Source organism: Ambystoma mexicanum, chromosome 2q (assembly GCF_040938575.1).
Source record: "Ambystoma mexicanum isolate Mex_15411 chromosome 2q, UKY_AmexF1_1, whole genome shotgun sequence".
NCBI classification, from domain to species: domain Eukaryota; kingdom Metazoa; phylum Chordata; class Amphibia; order Caudata; family Ambystomatidae; genus Ambystoma; species Ambystoma mexicanum.
In genome coordinates, this window is record NC_090924.1 from 741,992,226 (window position 1) to 742,015,498 (window position 23,273).

General features: G+C 45.2%; 1 protein-coding gene across 2 annotated transcripts; it reads right to left on the reverse strand.

Moving 5' to 3' along the window:
• Window positions 1-681: 681 nt before the first annotated feature.
• Window positions 682-16,010, reverse strand: MNX1 (motor neuron and pancreas homeobox 1). 2 transcript variants are annotated; one of them, XM_069647971.1, is made up of 3 exons: window positions 15,478-16,010; window positions 9,910-10,070; window positions 682-1,749 (listed from the first exon to the last, which is right to left on the reverse strand). In XM_069647971.1, the coding sequence occupies exons 1-3, from the start codon at window positions 15,932-15,934 to the stop codon at window positions 1,378-1,380; spliced, it is 990 nt and encodes a 329-aa protein (XP_069504072.1). In that variant the 5' UTR covers window positions 15,935-16,010; the 3' UTR covers window positions 682-1,377. The 2 variants fall into 2 exon arrangements, with proteins under 2 accessions (XP_069504072.1, XP_069504071.1); XM_069647970.1 differs by having other exon boundaries at window positions 9,910-10,088.
• Window positions 16,011-23,273: the final 7,263 nt, after the last annotated feature.

Sequence of the window (23,273 nt, forward strand, 5' to 3'; positions counted from 1 at the left end):
TCCTCTTTTACTGTTTACTCTCCTCCACATCTTACATTATCGCCCCAATGCTCTGCACACTCGACTTCATATTTGTGTCACGCACGTTTTGCAGGCACAAACATTACACAGCCATGATTGATGGCGCCGATTACATTTGTTGTGTACATAATAACTTAATTCACCAGCCAGTAACCTCTAAAAAACGTAATTTTTACTGAACACGGCAGATTGTATTTGCATACGAGTATGTCGCCTGCTTGCATGAATGACCCCTTTCCCGAAAATGTCATTAAATACAACATATTACTAACAAGGGTAATGCATTTCTGGGAGGAGATGATATGAACTGGAGGATGGGGGTTATATTGGCCTCCTGCTGGGTTTTCATCCCTAGGACTCGGCCCCCGCAACCGCATCACCCGGCCCCCACCAATTCCTTCTTCACCTCTGCCAGTAACCGGTTTCTGAGAACATGTTCCTAGGCCTTCTACAATCCCCAACACACTCGTGTTTTATGCACGCCAGTTCATTGGTCTGTGTTATGAAAGTATGCAGTGTAAAGTTTGCAGATGAACTCAACTAAACGGTGAAATTAAATAGGACCTGCACGTGTCACTAGACCCATCCTTGCCCAGACACCTATATTTGGTTGGCACACCAAATGCCCTCATCCACTAAATGAGAGAAGTAAACCAACAATCTAATATAAAATCGATTTATTTTACATACCATCATTGATGATGGGAGAAGCTAAATAATAATTTAGCATGCATAAGTAGAGGTATCTCTTTTATAAATACAATATACAAAAATAAAGATAGTATACAGTCTCATAACATTTTCAGCAGCTGTACCTTTCATGATGACTTAAAGAACATAATATGTATATATCTATATATATGTCACAAAACAATGTCTGTAATCCGCAAAGGAGCGGTTCTCTGTGGAAATCCGAGTCTATTAACACTGATTGAATGCGTGGTCGTCTGGGCTCACTCTTCGACGCTGCCTCCACAGAGTATGGGGAGGATTCTGCAAATTGCCCTAGAGAATGTCCAAGTGGTTGCATATTTCTAACACCTTTAACCTGGCGACTTCCCAGATTGGGGGCGGCGGTTTTGACAGAGATTGAAGAATTGTGCAACGTCTCTAGAGCCAGGAGGGTCTCTCACCTGCAGACAGAGAAGACGCGGCCTGCTCGCGCCCCCCTCTGCGAGCGTTGGCGAAGTCCTTGCTCTAGGCGAGTTCAATGTCTGCAGGCGGTTGGTACAGTCCGAAGAGGGGCGCGCATTTCGCAGTCCAGTCTACGGCGCCCGGGAAGGCTGGGGGCGCTGAGGAGAGCGGGCAGCGGGAGCGGCGAGGCCGTGGCCTCAGCAGTCTGTGGCCTCGCCAGGCTCAGAGCTGGACAGGGGGCGGTTTCCCGTGACCGCTCCGCCGGCGGCCGGGGCTGCCATCGTCCTCTGCTGAGGAACAGTCGGACGAGTGGTAGGAGCCGAAGCGCCGGGCCGCCAGCTCCTCGTCCTCGTCGTCGTCGTCCTCCTCCTCCTCGGCCTCCTCGTCGTCTTCGCTGTCCCTATAGTCCCTGGGTAGCCGCGAGTCGGCCTTGTGCTTGGAGTAGTCCGCCTCGTCGGCCTTGTCGTCGCCCTTGTCGCCTCCGCTGCCGCCGCCTTTGCTGCTCTTCTGTTTATCGGCCTCCTGCGCCGCCTGCTCCTTCGCCTTTTTGCTCCTTTTCCATTTCATTCGCCTGTTCTGGAACCAGATCTTTACCTGCCGGGGTGACAAATGAAAGGGGAGCATTAAGGGGGGATACACATAAACATATTGTTCAAAATGATAAGTCAATGAAACGTTAAGATTGCACCAATGGGAACGAGGCATTTTTGGTTCAGCTAATTGGCATGCCTTAAACGCACTCCACCATTTTACAGATGTGTTTACACAGGCCTGATTTACAGAAGTGTTTTACAATGGCACAATCCTATTGAAAAACGCCCTGTAGATCAGGCCCACGCAGTGTGCTTGCATAGACTTTTTGTGAATATGTTGTTCTCTTATCACCAAACGGTCCAGTCCTTTGTCACACACTTGATATGATATGATATGATATGGTATTTGTAACGCGCCTATACACAAGTGTGTATGACAAAATGCAGGTATGAAGATGCACATCGAGGAGTCATCGTGTGAAACAAATCTGCAGTTTTGCATCCCTGGAAAGGAATGTACTGCCCTCTGTGAGGAACAGAAACAACAGTGTCCCGGCGAAAAGAAGGAAATAAAATGAAAGTACTCCTTAGTTTAGTTTCAATTCCCCTGCACTGCGGTAGCAACTAAATCCACATCTTTTGAAATGTTTGGTTTTCCGTGTTGCTTCAAGTGCATATGCCAGTCAGTAGTTTTACACATGTGATAGAACCGTTCACAGACCCAATAAATTCAAAGCACAAAATAAAATGAGAACGCTGGCGCACAACAATAGAGTGCCCAGGTACCCAATGGTCCTGGGTGGAAAGGGGTCGGCTTGGGGAGGGGAGAATTAAACATACTCCTTTCATAAGGAAAAGCTGCCATTTGTTAAACAAAGAACCATTCATGAATATCCAATTGCTACTATGTACCTAATCTACATATTACATAACTAGCAGTCTGATACGTTGTCAATGGGGTATTTCTGTTTTACAGGCCCTTGTATTCGCTTTTACACTGGATATTATCCAATGAGGTAGACATGTTAGACTGCATTATCTACCAGCACATCAACACCAATGCTGATCATTGCAATGGGAAATCATTGACACGTATCCATGTCAATATCCAATCTATTCATTGCATCCACAAAGTGGATAAAACACATTTAATGCCCCCAACTTTACCACTAATTAGTGACTTCCCAGCTTTGCCACACAAAAAGAAGAGGTTTTTGTATAGAGACTACTGCTACACAAAGTTGCATGGATCTTTTGAATTCCTACTTATAACATAATTTGCTTTCCTGCTAACTTTTCGAAATCCCGATATTTTATCTTGATGTATTTTTAAATATCACTTCTGGTGCTTTTCCTTTTTAATTGTGTCCCTTTCCCTTAATTTTTCGTTCCCATGGGACTTTTGCTCCTTTTTGTTCTTCTGTATTCATCCCTCCCCTTCACTTTTGTGTGAGCTTAATGCAGGATTTGTTATACTGGCTGGGGATGTTGCATTACGCCACGATTTGTTACGTAGTTTCACATTAATGTCGGGGTATTTTGTGCAAGGCAGACATGCGCTTTGCAGCAGCGCGATGGTGGCAGGCAGCCCTCACAAAACACCTAAAAACGTAAATAAATATTGCATATAAGCAGATCCGCAGCAGTCAGGTAATGAATAGAGTCTTAGCTCCCAAAGTAGTTCTGCAAATGATAGCCGCTAAACAGATTTTACACCGCCGTTCAACGTAAAATCCACGTGCTGCCCTTTGAAGAAGATGACTGCAGGCCAGGAGCAGATCAACGGTAAGAAAAGCCCAGCCTCATACCAAGGGTAGTGCTGGCTCCCAGCCACTATAACCATTCCCACAAAGCGCGTAGAAGGCCAGAGGCGTTTCTAGGGGGAGGGGGGATGAGGGAGCTATAGCCCTGGATGTTTTGGTTGTAGCCCCGGATAGAATCTCAGGGACTACAATCAAAAGTCTAGCTAGCCCCGAGTCCCGACAGTCCCAACATTAGTGTAGCCCTGGATCTTTTCCAGACCTAGCAACACCCCTGTAGAAGGCCTTAAAAACCTTAATGCAGCATGGTCCAAGACACTGTTCCTAGAGGTGCCACAGTTCAAAACCCACTCTCAGTTAAAAGTGCATGTAGTTACCCCCAAATTTCCTGTCTGAAGAACCTGGCTGTTAGTAGCTGTGGCATTTGGGGAGGCCTCAAACCACGACCATCCCGGAACCAAATACATACTCACATCATAAAACCGTTTCACAGAAAATGAATCTTAGCTAATACCCCTTTTTTTTACCAGCAAACTCGCAGCAGTATAATTAATACAGGGACATTTGCCTTTAACTTTTCGCTGAAAGTCGAGGACACTCAAATTGGCAAAAATGTCACTATTGTCTAGTGTGGGATCTCAGATTTGTGTAAGTATACACATTACTTTGGTTTGCTGTTTACTTACTGTAGAGCATTTATTCAATTAGGGTTTTGCCTGGCCCTTATGTGACAGCGTCAGGTAGACCCTCATTCGAGGAATACTCCTGTCCCCCCATTCATAACACTACCTCTGGTCCCTCCGAGTACTATACTTAAAAAAAGTCCACATTTATACTAAGTAATGAGAGTTGGCAGATTGGATTATTTCCTGCACATTTGGGCTTCAAAAACCTGTTGTGCAGGGCAAATCTGAGGTGTTTGGTTTTACCGGGTTTTGGGCCACTTTTGGGTTATTTTTCACAATGCAATCACTGGCTGAGCAAATATCCATAATGACTCTTGCTGTGGAGGTGAGGGAAGTGAAAAGGCCTGCATTTAAGTTGTAGGACTGGGGGAGATTCATTGAAAAGACGGTGTAGCTGGAAGACTGGCGATTAAAAAAAGTGTGGGACCTAAAAGCATCAAGGGGAAATCTCCTGCATGAGATTGTTTTACCCTGTGAGAGGACATTTTAGAAAGGCTTGTGAACGGTTTCATTCTCTAGGGCAATGCTTCAGAGCAGAGTGGCACCGGCAGTGGGGTGTGTGGCAGAGAGTTTATTTATAAATTAAATGTACTGATGAAGCAGGAATGGTCTCTTTTTCAGAAAGTGGGAATAAGGCATTATAAACTTGCAAACATAGTTTTCAAAATGTTTTGTGTCAGCTGGATTAAGTCCTTGTTTATAATTTGCATTTTGGGACTTTAAGTGCTTCATTTATAATTGTCCCAAGATGCAACTAGAGAAGCAGTAGTGGATTGGCTACCCACACCTGATGACAGACACCTTGTTTAGGCATAACATTGAGCCACGTTTTGTAAAATAGTTATGCAGGATATTTACTTTGGCTCAAAAGACTTAATTCATGCAAGTTTCATTAGGATTTTGCTACTATTGTTTTTTTTGTTGCGTGAAATACTGCAAGGGGTAATTATCACCACTCTTGAAGGTACTGCAAAAATATACCCAATAATTAAATATCTCCACCCAGTGGCAAAGGTAATTGTATTTCTTGAATGACATCAGTGCATTCTGGAAATACCACTTCCTCTGTTTTTAAATTTTTATTTTTCTATTCAAGTTCAGCCTCATATTAACGGTGGTAATGGATAGTACATGTTAGTGGTTCATCCCACTACTGTGATTTTTTCAGTGCACAAAAGGGTACATTTTGACAATTTTATTCATGACATGTAAAATGTGGTGAGAGAGTGATCATCGGAGATGTCCACTTTCTCACCCCCTTCTAATGTCCACAATGCAACCGTTTTTTTCACTGAATTGAAGGGATGTGCTTGAACATACTTTCCATGCACTAGAACAACTTTCAAATATGTTTGGGATACATTTTATAATTCGGGCATATAATGTGGGTGCATCAGGAAAGCTCTACAGTGGTAGTGATGACACATACTCTGGGCATCAGTGTCATGAAAGGGTTTTGCAATGGACATGTTGGCATATATTGCAAGCACAGGCAACATTAAAGTGCTTTACAGTGGGAATACTGGCATATATTGTTGGTGCAAAACCGGGCAAAGTGTTCTACACAGGTAACGTTGGCATATATTGTGAACATGGGCATTATGAGAATGTTGTCCTAGGCTTCTGAACTTTTCTGACCTGTTGTCCATTGGATTTTTTCATGTGTTATCCTACGCAACCTATTTTAAATTGTTTGATATTTTACACAATTTTTCTCAAAGGTTGTGCTGCAAAATTTACTATTTTAATCCATTCTTTTTTTTTTATATATTGCTAGGATTCCCCAGACCTTTACTATATGACTTAGGGTTTCCTTGCAACGCTGGTTCCTATTTGCTGATACAAGGGAAATATGACTGTCCGTCCACTGAAAATGTTCACCTGCCACCACTGACCTTGAATCAGTTAGGATCCCAGTGCCTCCTCAGGACTCAGCCACCTCCGCACCCTCCGAGCACCAAAAGCTTCCTCACCCACTATGTGGATAGGACACAATGCCAAGTGTGTACATCTTAAGAGAGGGTTGCTGGTAAAATGAGAAGCTGAAGTGCTCCCCCTCACTCTTCCCATACATTCAAACTGTGCATACCTGGGCAAAAGGGTGCTGCTGAATGAGCTTGCTGCATCCTGTCGAGTTCCCTGCCTTCATTAATTTAACACATGTATTATAAATTATGTACCCTCGTACACTGTATGGCACACTCTTAAACTTCCTGGCCGCTGCATGGTAAACATATTGAACAGAGGGGTAACATGATGCAGCCTTCTCATGGGCTTTCCACACTCGCGCATTCTTCCATTCTCATTGATGTGCCCATCCTCACACATTTAGCCACACATACACACGTATTTAATCATCCTTACGCATTTCTCAGTCCTTACATCTTCACACTATCATAGGCCCTTATACTTTCATTTATTCACCCATCTTCAAAATCTTTCATTCTACCTTTAAACTTTCTTCTATCCTTGTCATTCATTCACACATCCTCCCATGCTCCCATTCATTCATTCATTCATTCATCAGTTTGCACATTCATATGTTTTCATCCATAGCTCTGCACCCTCTCGCTACTCTGTCTGCTTTCCCCTCAACATAAACCCCCACCTGCCTCAGTGTGTCTGAGTGCATGCATTCAGGAAACATTTTCACCAGACAACAGCCAAACTATTGGCTGTGTCAATACTGTTGTATACCTGTCTGTCAATACAGGAGCAGACCCTGTACAATTTGTAATAAAACTTTGGCTAACAGCCTGCAGTTTCATGATAGTGCAGCAGCTCTTTTTAGTTTTGGCGGATTGGCATTACAGCCACCAATTTCCCACAGTTGCAATGTACAAAGAGGAAAAACAACTGGCTTAAATACTGTATCCCAAACATTATGTGCTGCATGCGTTCTTCAGCATGTAAAGCAGAATGAGGAAGAAGGATGTACATAGTACTGAATGCTAATGGGTGCATGCTTCCTGAGGCAGGGAAAGAGGGTGTTATGTAGGGGTTAAATGCACTTCAGATGTCAAGGCATTTTTGAATTTCCAACTCCAGCTTCACAATACATTGGCAATGATGTAAATAGCTGAGAATGTCATGGCAATATATGTCAATGTTGTGAATACCTGGACTTTTGATGGCAACAAACAGTAACAAGATTTGAGAACTAAAGCGAATGCAGCACCTGGACAAATGATGGCCGTAGCTGGCAAATGGTGAATTCCTAACGAGATGCTGACAGGCCATAATTAGGGCATTTGCCCCCTAAAACCAATGTAGTTCATTTATTAGCTCAACAATCGGAGGGGGGCGGGGTTAATATAGGTTTTATCAACCTGCTATGAGAGGATCATTTTACAGGTATAATTGGTCTCCTTAACTCCACCACAGTTGAATCATATGGCAAAAAGTCACTAATTCTATCCAGTTCATTCTTTTTATCTTCGGGCCATGCAAGGCAGTTGTTTACAATGACACTGAATGTTTTAAGTGGGCCGGGGCCAGCCAGGGCCGGGCCCCAGCAGTCTACAAAAAAGTGGGGCTGAGCCAGGGCCCTAAAGGTTCCCACCACACCACGGCGGCACACATTATCCCGCCACAGCTGCAGCCGCGACGGGAGATGCACCTGCCATTAAGTCAGGCAAGCTGACAGCAGTTCCACCCAGTCACAGAGTGATGCTGTGCTTAGATGGCACTTCTGTCAGTCACTGTAAATTCCTCTGGTGAACCCTCGCGCGAGGGGTCACCAGAGGAAGTTACTGTCCTTTTGTTTCCCCCTCATCCCCTCCCCAGGTTACCAAGGCTTCTTTAATCCTCGGCGGACCAGGGGACTCTGTGACATATTTCTAGGTTTATAAAAGATGGCTTGAAAAGTGCACAATTCAAACAATCTTTTATAAAGCTTTGCCTACGGACAAAGACGCCTCAGGCTTTGTCCATCGGCAAAGCTTTATAAAAGATGGACTGAATTGTGCACTTTTCAAGCCAATTTTTATACACCTAGAAATATGTTACATATTTCTATGTTTAAAAAAGGCTTGAAAAGTACACAAACCACAGTAAGGTACGCACACAAATATATAAATGCTATATATTTGTGTGTGTACCTTACTAAGGTTTGTGTGCTTTTCAAGCCATCTTGGAGTACACAAACCATAGTAAGGCACGCAAACAAATATATAAATGTAAGCATTTATATATTTTTGTGTGTATCTTACTATGGTTTGTGTATTTTCAAGCTATCTTTTATAAACATAGAAATATATAACATATTTCTATATTTATAAAAATGGCTTGAAAGTACACAAACCATAGTAAGGTATGCATACAAATATATAAATGCTTACATTTAAATATTTGTTTGCATATCTCACTATGGTTTGTGTACTTTCCACTCCCATCATGCAAGCCATGCCCCCAAATGAGGTCCCCCTCAATTTCTTACCCGACTTGAAGCCCTCGGGACAATGCATTGTCTTGATTCCTAATATGCCATGTCTTCCTTAAATGTACTTCACCTTGCCTTGTATCTTGGGATTTGCACTGGTAATCTCCATTGTTGGTCATTGTTAATATGCCCACTCTAGTTTATAAACAGTGCATAGATTTAAAACCTTCTTTAAATACAGCAGAATCCCACATGCACAGTTGAATGCTTCCCTGGCTTTCTGTGAGCACCCAAGAATGTTTCCAATTCAGTATGAAGCAAACATAGATGTGCCCTAAAACAGAGTTAAAAGTGTAGGGCGGGGGATGGAGGATGTTACCAACTCTGATACTGCATTTTATTTTGGTTTCTTTGCGGCACATCAGATGCAATGTGACTGGCTACAGGCTGGCCTACAGCTGAAACACCCATGCCAAGGCTGAGTTGTGGAATGCGTGATGCCTCAGGCTGCCCAGGCTAGTCCAAGCCCCTCCTGAGAAGTACAAAGCTGATGACACTGCTGGCTCTAATCCCAAGGCCAGACATTGCCTCCCAGATATGAACGTGAAAGTCTTTCGCAACTGCAGGCTATACTCCGAAATGGACCTGGCGTGATATTTTATGGGTGGAGAATGGATTTTGCTACTCCGTTTTTATATAGGATGAGTCAGGCTTCGGGGAGGGGGCAGTAAGCAGCCCTCCCATGAACAGGTGTGTTTTGCATTACAGCCCATTTCTCTCTACTTCTGGTCTGCTGTGTATTATTTGTGTCCGAGTGCCTGGAGTGTGTCATGGGGGAGCAGGATGAGTCAGTAAGGGGGTCACTGGAAGCGTTCGGATTTTTAGATGCTCTGAAACTGCTACAATGGTGATTGGCAGAGGATACAAGCATAATAACATATGGGATCAATTCAGAAAGTCTGTGACCACATTCCAGAAAATCAGACATATGTTCCTACACAACCAGATACTGAATGAGGTGGTTGCTTCTCTTATGTTACAGTGGTTAAACCATGCCACCGTTGTGTCCTTGTTTGTTCCAACCGGCTGTGACATTAAGCAGGGAGGGGGGGAGATGCAAGTCTCTGGTTCTGTGGGTGAGGTTTTGTAACTGATTATATACATATATACATGTCTTATAATGTGTATATGTATTATATGTTTTAAAAATATATGAAAAGTTCTATAAACTAAAATGTGCATTAAATAAATAAAATTATATTATGCAAACATGGTGCTGCTGTACGAGGATCATCGCACGATAGGGAGACCGTCTGCTTTTACTGTGAGAGTAAATAAATCAATATTGGAAACAGTTTGCGCCCACCATGGCCGCGCCCCCATTCTGTACGTACCTGAGTCTCTGTCAGCATGAGGGACGTGGCCACCTCGAAGCGCTTGGGCCTGGACAGGTACTTGTTCAGCTTGAACTGGTGCTCGAGCTCCAGCAGCTGCTGGCTGGTGAAAGCGGTCCGCGGTCTCCGGCACTTCCCCAGCAGGCTCGACTGCGCTTGCGCTGCAGAGAAAACATGAACTAGAATTAGAGGAAAGGGGTTATTTCTCCACTGCTCGGAACACACACAACTCATATCACTGTACGCGCGTGCGCTTGCTCCGCGTGTTACATGAAATGCATGGTTATGTTTTACACAATGTGTTCTATTCTGCTTTAAAAACACTGGTGAAATATAAGTGATGTACATATCATCTCGGAGACAGGTACACGTCTGCAACGCAATAAAACGTGCACTGAAAAGACTGAATGCACACGACGATATATTAGGAAAAGAATACATAATATATTTACATAAATTGCGGAAACAAGGGGTACACCAGAGATTATTATGCTACATAGTCCTACCAATTAGAAGTCAATATATTACATTATTGTATTTTTTTTTAAATCACGCGTTGATTATGTACCTGAGACACGCGCATAACTGTTTTAAGGATATATATACCACGAAAAATGCAGGGGAACACACGAAGGCGTGGAAACTTCGCGAAACTGGGGCTCTATTTAGAAACATAGGAATAACGTCGCAGTCATTGCATGCTATCAGTTCGCCTTCCTTTTCGAGTTGCGCGATCTCAGTGTCACTTGGCCCAGTAAGACTGTTGTTCTTGTCCTCCCTCTGTTTCCCCTACCTTGCCGCGCCTTGAAACACTTGTGTCTAGGCGCGTTATAAATGCCATAACATACCTATCGTGAACGGTGTTCTATTGTTACATTGTGTGGGTGCATTTGAATACGAACAAACACACACCGCGTAATTTTTTTGTATCATAGTTTGCATTTTATATTGGTTTGAAGCGGGTCGGCTGTGTGCATTAACATCGATTTATCATAAGCCAAAGTGGACACCGGGAGCCAAGAAAATGTGCTATCGTGTCACATTGATGTGTGATAGGAAACCCGCGCCCTGCCGCTTTCCCCGTTTCTTGTCTTGGTCATAGAACTGCACATGGATTACTTGATTTCCCAGGAGCCTCGGCGCGGCCCATGCAATGAAGGCAAACAGACCTCCCTGGGGAAGGGCACTTTCCTCCATTCAAGGCAAACGCCCTTGATTTAGCTTATTTAAGTCATCCCAGCTCCCAGCCTGGGCTTTAATTAAAAGATATATGCTTGCGTGTCGTTCGGGGAATCACAGACTCAATTGAATTGTTCTTTAACTGAAGGGATTACACGTCCCGCTCGGATGCCCCGCCCAGACTGCAGGGGCTATTGACCACAGGCCCCTGGGGAAGGAAACGCAAGTCCTTAATTTATATTGTGATTAAGTAAAGTAGTGATAATAGGGAAGAGCAGTTCAGTCATTTGTGCTTCACCCTTTCAGCGAGACACCGACAATCACCATAAGGGGTGCCTGCCGTGCATTAAAGAGATTAAAAAGCCATGAAAAATGCTATTGCTTCGATGCAGCTCATCGTCATGTGATTTCCTCCCCGAGAACATATATTTCAAAATGGATGCTCTTTTTTTCGCCCAGCGTATTCTTTTTCTATTATACGGAGGGCACGTTCTCGCCACTGGGGGTTTTAATGATTGCAATAAAACGTGCCACCCGGGCAGGGTGAAACGTTCAGCGAGCTGCGCAGGAAATGGAAAGGCGCGCTGGCGGGGCCCTGCAAAGGGCACATAACCCGCTGTTGACATACGCGCGAAAATGGGTGTAATCTTTCCTCGCGCCGCGCTCGAATGTTTGCTCTGCCAATCGTTCGGATGAAAGCAATCGCGGCGCCTGAAACCGAAAGGGGGGCCTGCTGGGGAAATAATGTACAATGGTAGCATTCGCTCATGCGCTGCGTGTGTGCAGGAGCGCACTGGGCCATGCAGTCTCGGGCACCGATGAAAAAGTGCCCCACCGTTGCAAACGGCTAGTCATTCCTGTTTGAATAGTAACTAATGGGGAGTTTGTTGATAACGTGTGATGCACATTTTGCATTTTAAACAAAATGTATTCAGCAACACTGGTAGCAACTACTAGCCGCAGAGTGAATTAACTCATCAAACTAACCAAATTGGCCCGATGGCGGCCCACTTTGACCCAAAAACCTGGCCCATACAAGAATTTTGTATTTTTGGCACGGCCACGGGCCAATTGCCCTATAGGCCAGTCGGAGCCTGCATGTGTGTAAGCGGAACCGTGCGCGGCCAGCTGCGAATATAGCTCGCGTTTTAGGGGACGGGGAGCCGACTCTTGAATACCCTGCACACGCCAGGCCAGGGCACAGAACGGAGGAGTTCCCATTTTCACACAGACTTGTGATTTTCGTGCCCCTCGGTTTGACTTTACTCTTGTGTTTGCAGACGCAAGAATTCTGTCAGCTTTGCTAATTGTATTTTTATTCTGGTGCCACTTTGTCAACGGGACCCATTCAAATGAAAACAATGGGCCTTTCTCTGTGCCCAGCGTGTCATAAACGAGGGAGAATTTCAAGGACATGTGTCAACCGAACCCCCCAAAATAACGCAACACTTGGGTTTGTGGAATGCTTCTCCGACTGAGTAGCCGCCGTACGGACCGCAAATAGGATGATTGCAACGATTATCCTGGGCACATTTCAAGGAATGGCAATGTTTGGCATAAACACTGGCAGACAAGTGTTATCATTTGCTGGCGAAAGCCAGATACATCGGCACCTAAATCATACTTCTAAGCCAAGAGGTTTCCATAGCCAAAGCAACCGGTGCAATAATAGTGCCCAAGACTTTCACACACTGAGCCGCACCTTCCCCTTGTGAAGTTACTTCGCGGAACTGACATCACACACTTGGTTGCGTTGCCACGGGATTGATTAAAATGCATGCGGGAGAAATGTCATTTTCTTAAAATGCATGCGGGAGAAATGTCAGTTTCACTGTGCATTCAAGATGAGCGCATTTAAACGTGTTGCTTTTCTATTTATCCAGAATTTGTAACGAAGAACATACGGAAGAGGGTGAAGAAATAAGGCTGGCAAACGTCAACGCATGGCTGGCGTTTGAGAATGTCACTTTAGTTATTTTATAAAATGCCAATTATTCGGAGTACACACGGGGGGGGGGGGGGGGGGGGGGGGGGGGTGTGTGTGTGTGTGGGGGGGGTGTGTGTGTGTGTGTGTGTGTGTGTGTGTGTGTGTGTGTGTGTGTGTGTGTGTGTGTGTGTGTGTGTGTGTGTGTGTGTGTGTGTGTGTGTGTGTGTGTGTGTGTGTGTGTGTGTGTGTGTGTGTGTGTGTGTGTGTGTGTGTGTGTGTGTGTATATATATATATTTTAGTGGTTTAATCAGAGAATGTGATAGTTCACGGCCTAGGGGTGTATCCAGCTGTTGGGCATTTCTTCAAAGTACAATAGAATGCAGCTTGAAACTAGCAAAAATGGGCCTGATTCACAAAACCGTTTTATAATGACTCAAACCCATTGGAAAACGCTCCGTGAATAGTCACCCGTCCATGCTCAAAAATAAACGCGCAAACACACTCTCAATAGAAAAAAGCACAGGTAATTGCCAAAAGCATGCATTGCCTTTTGCCGCAGTTGCATTGTAAAGGCCCAGTGCCACCATTAAAGTCGCTTTCCTGCTTATAACGGGGCAGGTTCTGTCATGTGCATCCTTTATGAGCTCTAAAGGATGCCCGTGACAGAAGAGCAGCCCTATCGCATGATTCACCAGTGCGATTCTTCGCAAACGCAGCATAGGGTACAGGTGTTTCATTCGGTGTGTCCTTCACTACACATGGCGAGCATCTTGGGGAGCGGTGTCGCAATTGAACTTGTCTCATGCATCCACGTGAAATAAACACAGACGTGGTATTTGCGCCTCCTTTATTGTCTAGCCCAACCTTTAAATGCAATGCTAAGGGACGCGTTTCATATGCTTTTACTTGACCGGGAACTGTACATCATTTTAAACAGCCGCGTCCTTTTGTCACCATTGCATTATGCGCAACGGGGGTTGGGGGGAGGGGGTGTTGCATCCACCAGGACGGATGGCGACAACTCTCAAATGCAGATATTAGCAACTATGGCAATGCAAACATGGCCCTTTGGGGCGTTAGTAGACCGATCGGGTCATATGTGCGTATTTTACGGGTTTTCGTGTTCTTTATTTAGTAATATTACAATACATAGCAGTTTCCCACATGGCGAGTTACCTAAATCATATTTAAGTGTGATTTGCTGTTTTTTAGTTAGCACGTGCTATTCTTAATTAGTTAAGCCATCACCCAATTGGCCTGACAAATATTGTAAAACATTGTAGAATTGTTACATGTTGTATCGCTTAAATACGAAAAGGTGTCCTGAGTGCGATGTTGGTGCACTACGCGATAGAACGTTTCTCCAACATACGCCTATGTTCAAACCGAGGCATGCACTCAATGTTTTATGTTAGAGTGGTGTTATCCGTAGATATATGCTCTGATTTACAAAAGCGTTTCTCAATGGGGCTTTCCCGTTGAGAAACGTGTGTGTAAATCATGCCCATATTGTTCTACGCCGGTGACACAATGCATGGGGCACATGGTAGTGCGCTGACTGTCAACTTGCAGTTGTTTCTTAGCATTTCCGTGTATGCTATTCACGCCCTATTTACACGTCACCTATTTCTCATGTGCGTTCGTCTGGGCATCTCCTGTGCACGCTTGTTCTGGCCGCCGAGAGTACGTGTTCCCCGCGTTCTTGTCCTTCTTAATGTTTGTGCCTTATTCTCTGGGTATGCGCAGCACATGCGTACAGTTATTTTGTATGTGCAGTTGTTTCTAGTCACGCCAATCATTTGTCTCTGCCATGTTATGTATAAACCCCACACCCAGGCTACATACAGCACATGTACCATCTGCTCCTCAATGTCTGGATGTGCGTATAAAGTCTCAGGGCCTGATTCTCAACGCATATTTCCCAAGGGTGCATCCCACCGAAAAACGCTTTAAGAATCAAGCCTTCTGGGCACCTCTTTATTTAATGATGATAATGATGTGTTATTTATATAGCGCCTTAACCCAAAGCGCTATATATTATTTAAGGGCCCCTGCTTCTACATATTCAAAGTATCTCTCTGGCTTATCTGTCTTGTAATGGTTATGCACCGCTTCATAAATATGCGAATCATGCCCTGGCCATGCACGACACATGCCCCTAAGGCCTCCCTGTGAATGTTGACTCGCTCTCTGGCCATTCAAGGCATACATCTAACAGTGGAGTAACTGAAATGGGGGATGGGTGTATGACATCTAAAGGAAAGGGGCCCCTGTCAAATGACGGGGACAACATGGTGTGCGACAAAACCTGGGGGGGGGGGCAAACATTAAAATTAGGCCCATGCTTTCAAAGTATGCCTCTCTCGGTCTCTTCAGTTCTACCCTGTGCTGGTGCGGTGCTCCTAGGCCAGTGCATGCCCATGTGTCCCTCGCACCCCCTCCTCACGCGCGCAGCACTCACAGTTGAAGTCTGGCATCTTGGGCAGCATCATGCCGGCGGTGGAGGCCCGCAGCCACTGGTCCAGTTGGAAGGTGCCGGCGCTGATCTTGAGGGGCTCCGCGGGCGCGGAGTGGTGCGCGGGCCCGGGGGGCAGGTGCTGCGAGTAGTAGGAGAGCGCCGGGTGCAGCGCGGCCGCGGAGTAGCCGTACATGGGGTGCCCGTACAGGCCGCCGCCCGCCTGCGGGTGCTGCAGGCCGAGCAGCGCCGGGTGCTGCTGGTGCGCGTGCTGCTGCTGCTGGCCGCCCAGGTACCCGTGCTTGGAGAGCATGCCCAGGCGGTGCGAGGGTGGCGCGGGCGGCGGGGACGGGCTCTCGCGCATGCCGCACTCCGAGGTGACCAGCGCCAGGGGCGAGCTCTGGGGCCGCGGCGGGTCGGCGGCCAGCAGCGCGTCGATGCAGAAGTTCTTGGACTTTTCCATTGCGCTTCCGGGCGGGGGTCCACTTCGGGGGTGATGCGCGGCCTCTCGAATCTCGCGGCCGCTGCTGCTCGTGTCTCCCCCCACGGTGACAGTTCTAAGCCGGTGCCAGCGCCAACCTTACCACTTCAAGGCCCGCGGCCGCGAGCTCATTGGCCGCCACCCCTTTGGTGATAGACGATTGGCCGAGCTGTTCGGAACGTCCCACCAATCATCTACGCAGTGGAGGTTGACAGCTCCGAGGAGCCCACCGTTCGCTCGGTGATTGGTGGGTTTCCCAGACCTGTCAGTGCCCAGAAAACCCACCCGAAGTGTCAGCTGACGAACTTCTCAAAGCTGTCAAAGTTCAGTGGTGTCACCTGAAAATGGCTCCGCCCAACTGTGGACACATCCTTCCTGGGTTCCCACTGGAGGATGGCCACACTGACAATGGGTAAACGAGGCTTTTGTGTGTGTGTGGCCTGGGAACGGGTTAACCCTGAACAAACGAACAGTATCTGCTTCATTAAGGCACGTTGCAGGTGGCTTTATCAGTGATTGCACCGGGTACAAGCAAATGTAAACACCTGAAGCAATACTGCAAGCAATACTACTGCCATAAATCCTACACAAACTCGCACCCCTTTGTTCCGAGGCGCGAATTTAGGGTTTTCAATTGGCAGATGATCTTTGAAAGGAAAATGTGTCGGATTTCCTGTTACACGATTCAATTAAAATCCACGTAGATTGGAAATTACTGGAATTGCATTGAAGCACAAGGAACAGGCAACAGTGAGACTTTAGGTGCCTGATTTCTCCCCCTTTAATTAAATAAAATGTTAACCCTTCGTACAGTTAGTTATGTGCAGAATATAAGCACGCAATTTAGTTACCCAGGTTGTGTGTTTAAGATTATATTACATATATTTTAAATGCACATTTCTTAACAGCAAATCAAGTGCATTATTACTAAGAATTGTTGGGGCTGATTTACAAAGCGCTTTTCAATGGGCCATTCCCATTGAAAAACGCTTGGGTGAATCGGCCCGGTTGAATGATAATATATTTGTTGTTAGCGCTGCTTATATGCTTCAAGGTGTTTGCTGAACTGCAAAGCCCTTTTAGGCGAAACTTCCGAACTTTGCAAAAAATAGCCGCACTGTACACCAAATCGTCCATGTGTTTTTGGCCATGCTTTTTTTTCATTCCCGAAAGAACAAAATATTCCTGGTTCGTACCCCGCATTATCCGTTCCAAGCATGCACTAGTTCACAGATCTGCAAATGCATGTGTGCTTGCTTGCCTGTACACTGTATATATGTTTTTTTTACATCAAAATGCAAACAGTGCACCCATACTAAAAGAGGAGACCATGGAGTATTCCAGAAATTCCGGAGGACCCCATTATATAGGAATGTTTGCAGGTCTGTTGATACAGGTGGAGATGTTTGCTGTCCACCTTTGCTGCTGCGAACCCGCTAGGAAATCTTGTTTGATTGGAAAACAACAAAGACACGTCCCCCCCAGCACCCACATCACCCACCGCTCCGATCCCCTATTCTATTCTGCATATGATACATTCCCCCTAGATGCGCAAATATTTTAAAAGTAATTTAAACATTTTAGTGTGGAAAACTAGATGTCAGGAAGGATGCGTGAATATCAAAAGGTGCTCGATTGAGTTTTTAGATAAAACCCATGTATGTTGGATGTCTTTTAGAGTGGGCCCATCGCCGCCATGGTGGCCTTACAGCTCCTAGCCATGTCCCCGTGTAAGCACATTGTGGCAATGCAAGATAGCTCACTAGATAGATGGATAGGTGGAAGGGTAGATGGATGGATACACAGACGGATACAGCAAGCAATTAGGCGGAATGATAGACAGGAGATTAGACAGACAAACAGCCAGATCCATAAAGATAGGCAGATCAATAAAGATAGACAGATCAATAGAAGATAGATAAGTCTAGATAAACAAATATATATACCCACGGCCACATAGATGGATAGATGGATAAACAGATTGACAAAAAGAACAACAGACAGTCAATGGACAGACAGATATGCCACCTTCAGCTTTTACGGTATAGCAGCCCCAAACATAATTTCTCATCACTTTAGGAATGAGAGGCAAACGCCCACCGGAAGTTCATATTTCACGCTCACCAAAAGATTTGGCAAGAATCTCTGCTTTAAAAACATTAATTTAATACGCCTTCATTGTGTAATATCGATTCACGAAAACCTATACAGTTGACTAGTCCCTTTGTTGGCAAACTGTCTTATCTTCAGAAGACACGGGAAGAATGACATCACAATTGCTATTTGTCTGAACATCTTAGCCTGTCTTTTTCCGACCGGTATCAATGTATTTTGAGTGGAAAGGTAATGGGGCCAAACGCTGCACGCATTCGGGGTTGAGTGAAGGACAGTGAAGGCGGATTGTTACTGGGGTTCCTGTTTAATGATGTGTGCAAGAAATATGGAGTGTGTGCTTGCATGTGTACAGTACAGAGCCTTATTCGTTCTTACACTGCACTATGGAGACGCGACCATTACCTGGTATCAGATAGGTGGGGGGGAACTATTTTGATAGCAGCGGCAGAATACTGATTGAGGACCGGTCTCAACCCTGCTGGAAACACGGAGGAAACAGAGATTAACCCGAAACGAGGAGCGCCAGCGCATGAGAAACAAATTCATTGCATGAGAAAAAAAGGAGCAAACAAAAAAAATAGTTGCTAGCGAAAAATAGGTGCGAATGAGACAAAAGTAGCGAATAAGGAAAACATGGCGTTGAAAGATAGCGAAATGCGGGAATATTTGAAAGTGAAAAGTAATGAGGGTTTAATAAGAAAAACAACGCAGAATTGGGGACACAACTAAAAAAAAAAATTGAGTGACCACGCATTGGAGAACCAAGAAAACGAACCGAAGGCGGAACTTGCTGTGAAAGAGGGAGGCGGGTACAGAAAGATTGGAATGCAAAGGCAAGTGGAAAATGAAAACAGGTAGGGAATGCGAAGCAAGTATTTATGAATGGGGGACGGGAGCACACGAGGAAACAAGTAGAAAGTGAGGAACATGCAATACATCAGAAACAGGAGCATGAGAAAAGAGTGGCCAGTGAACGTCAGAAGGTTGAAAACAGGAAACGATGGCATGGACAATAACACAACGTGAAGGCAAGTTTCTGGCACATTGCACGCCCCCACCAGATGTAGGCTAACATTATGGCAATGATGGCAGCTACCAGTCCTGCCCTTCCAATGTCTGCCCAGTAGCCGCGTAGCAGCCCCCTTCAGGAGGGGTCCTCTAGCAGGCATGCAAAAGGTGAAACCTTGCCATTACAGGGACGCCGGGATGGGCTGTCGCGGGGCGGCCAGGGAAGATGGAGCATGCGGATGCCTGTTAGAACACGCCCCCAGCGGTAGGCCAGGGGGGTTGTTTCGAGAGCTTGGATGCAGCAGGGGGTGGGCGCGGCAGCGCATAATCGGGGGGCTTAAATGGGGCCTCTAGGGGATGAGGAGAGCACTTGTCTCTGTCTCGTCCCGCCTGGATTGTCGTTGCCACGCCTGCACCGCAGCCTGTAACCCTCGCACTGGACTTAGAGTTCTTTTCCTATCCCACCTGTAACAGTTTATTGATAAGCCACCCTCAACACAGGGAGTTCCTTCTCTCCCAACTTAAGTGATTATGCAACAAACTATTTAACAGATTCCTTTTTTTTTTAGCCCTATCTCAGACATATATCATGTCCCTTGGATCCCTCTCCCCTGAGCTAACAATGAGCCGAGAACCAGACTGGTGTACAGGAAATATATTGGTATTTATTTAAATTAAAAGTAATAGAAATTAGCACGAAAATGTCACAACACCACTTTATCTGTGACATAACACAATCAACTTCTCTCAGCCTAAATAAATCACAAAAGTGAGTTAAAAAGAACACAGTCACAATTCTTTCTGCAAATTTCACTTCACAAAATAATTACACTGAACAATAACAAAGGCACTAATGTAATGTGCGATTTTGATTATCCTGCAGGCTTAATAGGGTAGCAGTAGGATTTCAAGATTGGTAAAAATACATATGGCAATTATAATTGCTCCCACACTTTCGGTTTAAAATAAACACAGGGTGATTTATCGCTTTGTTTTTGAGACCCCACCTTCCTTTATTCTATGTTGGGAAGTCAGACAGAAAAATTGGAATGCTTTGGGGAATTTGGAATTTCAGACCCCCCCTTACTGAAAGGTTTGTGTTGGGGAAGCTGGATAAAAAGGTTGGACTGATTTAAGAACAAAGACACCCCTCTTCCTTAAAGAAGTTGGGGTCAGCTGGACATCAAGGATTACCCAATAAAATTATAGGCTATAGTTTTCATACTGGGAAATGAGCTTTGTTAATTTTGAATTTTAACAAAATTCACCACGCAATGTTCTGCCAAATGAGGAATTAATTAAATTAATCTTTTTGTTTACATAGGCTAAGGATCTACACAGTTTGCCCCCTCCACCCACTATAAAGGGAAATGATTCAAGGCAAGCAGACTCCCCTACCTTTTGGTTTCCCATGGCTCAGTTCTACTTACAAAGTAAGCCTTTGTTTAAGGTTCAGGAAAGCCAGCTGCATCTCAGGACATGCTGGAAAGACAGGGCAGGGGTCTGGTCACTCCACTCTCAAAGATGGCCTCCCCCTCTCCACCATAGGACCCAGTCAGCCTTGAAGCCTTCCTAGAGACAGACAGCTCCACCCAGATGCACTCTCAGCAATCTCCTCCAGTGTTTCCTTACAGCTGTCAGATGGTAAGTTTCAGTAGCCTTCCTTATGGTCTGTCTCTTCTCCCCGTCCTCCTGTCTTTCTCCGTTTTCTCTTCTGCATCCTAGTGCAGTCCCTCTTGTATAGCAGCAATGACACCACCAATTTTACAATCTTGGGGAGGTACCCTGCAATAATTCCTGCCACTACGATTGGACAGTTACCATTCTCTCTCCTCCCAAACCCAGCCTCCAAGTCAGGATTGGTTTAGGGGTCTGGAGCAACAATGGCAATTCCCTTTTGTCATCATCCTTTGTTCTCCTTTCAACTTTTTGGAAAAAACTAGTTATGTATCACAACTTAAACATTTTATGAGCAACTGCCAGACTAAACATATTTTCTGTTTCAGCTAATCATGGGGAATTAGATAAGTCGACCACCAAATCTGTATCATGTAGCGCGGCCATGTGGCACCTTTCTGTCGTTTCCATAAAAAGCACAACAGTTATGAATATGCAAGTTATTAAGCATATCCCTAATTTCATTTTCTACCCGCTCACCAACTCTCACATCTGGAACATGTTCAGATCAGCCAGACACACATCTTAGATAGCCATTACAGTTCCATGAGTCGCATGTGGGTGAATTTTATATCCCCAAAATCATTTGGAAATTACATAGAAAATGGTACATAGATGAAATCCCTCCACCTTATGATGGCTGAGAAAAAGGCCTAAATGATGACAGTCCTTTTAAATTAATTGTGAATCTTCATGTGGAACATATGGCCATGAATCCTGCCTTCCGGCCATTTGTTTTCTCCTGGTCAGCCTGTGCCCACAGTTTTTTTTATCAGTCTCCTTTGTGCTGGAAACTTGCTCTTTGAAGTGGGTGCCCCCATTTTCAAGCTCCGGCCAAGCAGCAACTTTTCTTCAAGTCAATGTTTTCAGAACCAGCAGGTCTGGAGAACACTGAATTTTGACACCTTAAGCAGGAAATATTATTGCAGTTGGTCATTAGATGGGAGATGTGACATCCAGGCTGAAAGTGGGAGTTTTCCTTGTGAAGTTTTACCCACAGCCAGCAAAAGGGTCTGCCTTGGGCTGACATTTTTTTCATGAAGACAATTCATGAAGACAAAGTGGTTCTTTAAATGTCACTGGAGTTTTGTGGGTGAAACATAATATACATTGCTTTTGGTCAACCCGTGCATCATGTTTTGTTTTCCTGACTTTTTCCTGTGAGCAGTGATGATATTTATTTTTAACCTTTACTTTTTAAAACCGTTTGTTTTTGCACACACCTGTTCAGGCCGTTTTTGTTTTCAATGTGTAAAAATCCTGTTTTCCATGTGACAGGGATCTTTGATTCCTCCTTCTTTTGTAAATTAAAATGCTGCTTCTCCATTGGTAATGACAGTTAGGCACCTTTCCACATGGCTCTTTCATTTTGCTTGAAAAACCAAAACAAAGGCCAGGCCGTTTTTGTTTCAGTGTTTACAATCTTGCTAATCATGTGAAAGGGACTTCTGTTTGGGGGCCTTCAAATGCACCCCACACAGCCACCCTGCTTGTTGGGAGGGGGAGAGGGAAATACGTAGGCGAGGACCATGGGGAAATTGAGATTCCTTTCCAGGGAACTCCAGAGCCGGAATGGGGCACAGTGACCGGAGGTTCCCAGCGGGTGAAAAGGCCGGCGTAACTGAGGGGCAGATGGGTCCGGTAAGAAAGGGGCCTACCCCCTGACCCCCGGTAACACCTCCCAAAAACAGCATGGTGGGGAGGGGACAGGGCCTCACCACCATGAGGCGCCCCGGCAGGGCGGAAAGCCATGGTCCGCCTGGATCACTTGCCAGCAGGAAGTGTTGTGAGTTATGTGTGGATTTTTGATGAATTGTGTTTTCTATGAAAAGTCACATTATTGGAGTGTATGGATGTTTGCTGTGATATTAAAATGTGGCTGGAGATTGGCATCCAAAAAGATACGTGTTACCTGTGTTCACTCTTCACCTAGGCATGCCCCCTTGCTCAGCCCACATAGAGGCTCACAATGCCAGAGACTTGCTACAACTCTCCCAGGCCATTCTTACACGGTGTGGGCAGCCAGTCCATAGAGCATTCACTGTTCAGAAGGTGCAGTAATAATCCATGCAGCCTCGGGCAGAGAGAATGCCACATTTCACACGCATTTTGTGCAGTTAATGTCCAGTGGAAACATATTCAGGAACACGTGTACTGTATACCACATCTCTGTGAATGTGGTGGCGTGAGAGGAGCAGTGACGCACTTCCTGCGTAGTTGCGAGATGTGTATTTGAAAGACGTCTGCGCATTGCTTTACTTAAAGAAGTTCTACTACATACAGATGTCTGCTCTCTGCTCTAAAGGCGTTAACTGAAATAAAACTGCCCGTATCATCAAGTCCTCTTGTCTCCGAGAAAGATAATGGCTTTAGGTGCCATCTAATTGGTGTTTGTGGGCGCTTTGCACATGCGAGCATTTTCATTTAAACGCTTGAGAAAGTCCACATTTAAAATCAAGAAGTTGACAAAAAGGAGGCGAAAAAGAATACATCAGTGAATGAATGACATTTCTTAAGCACA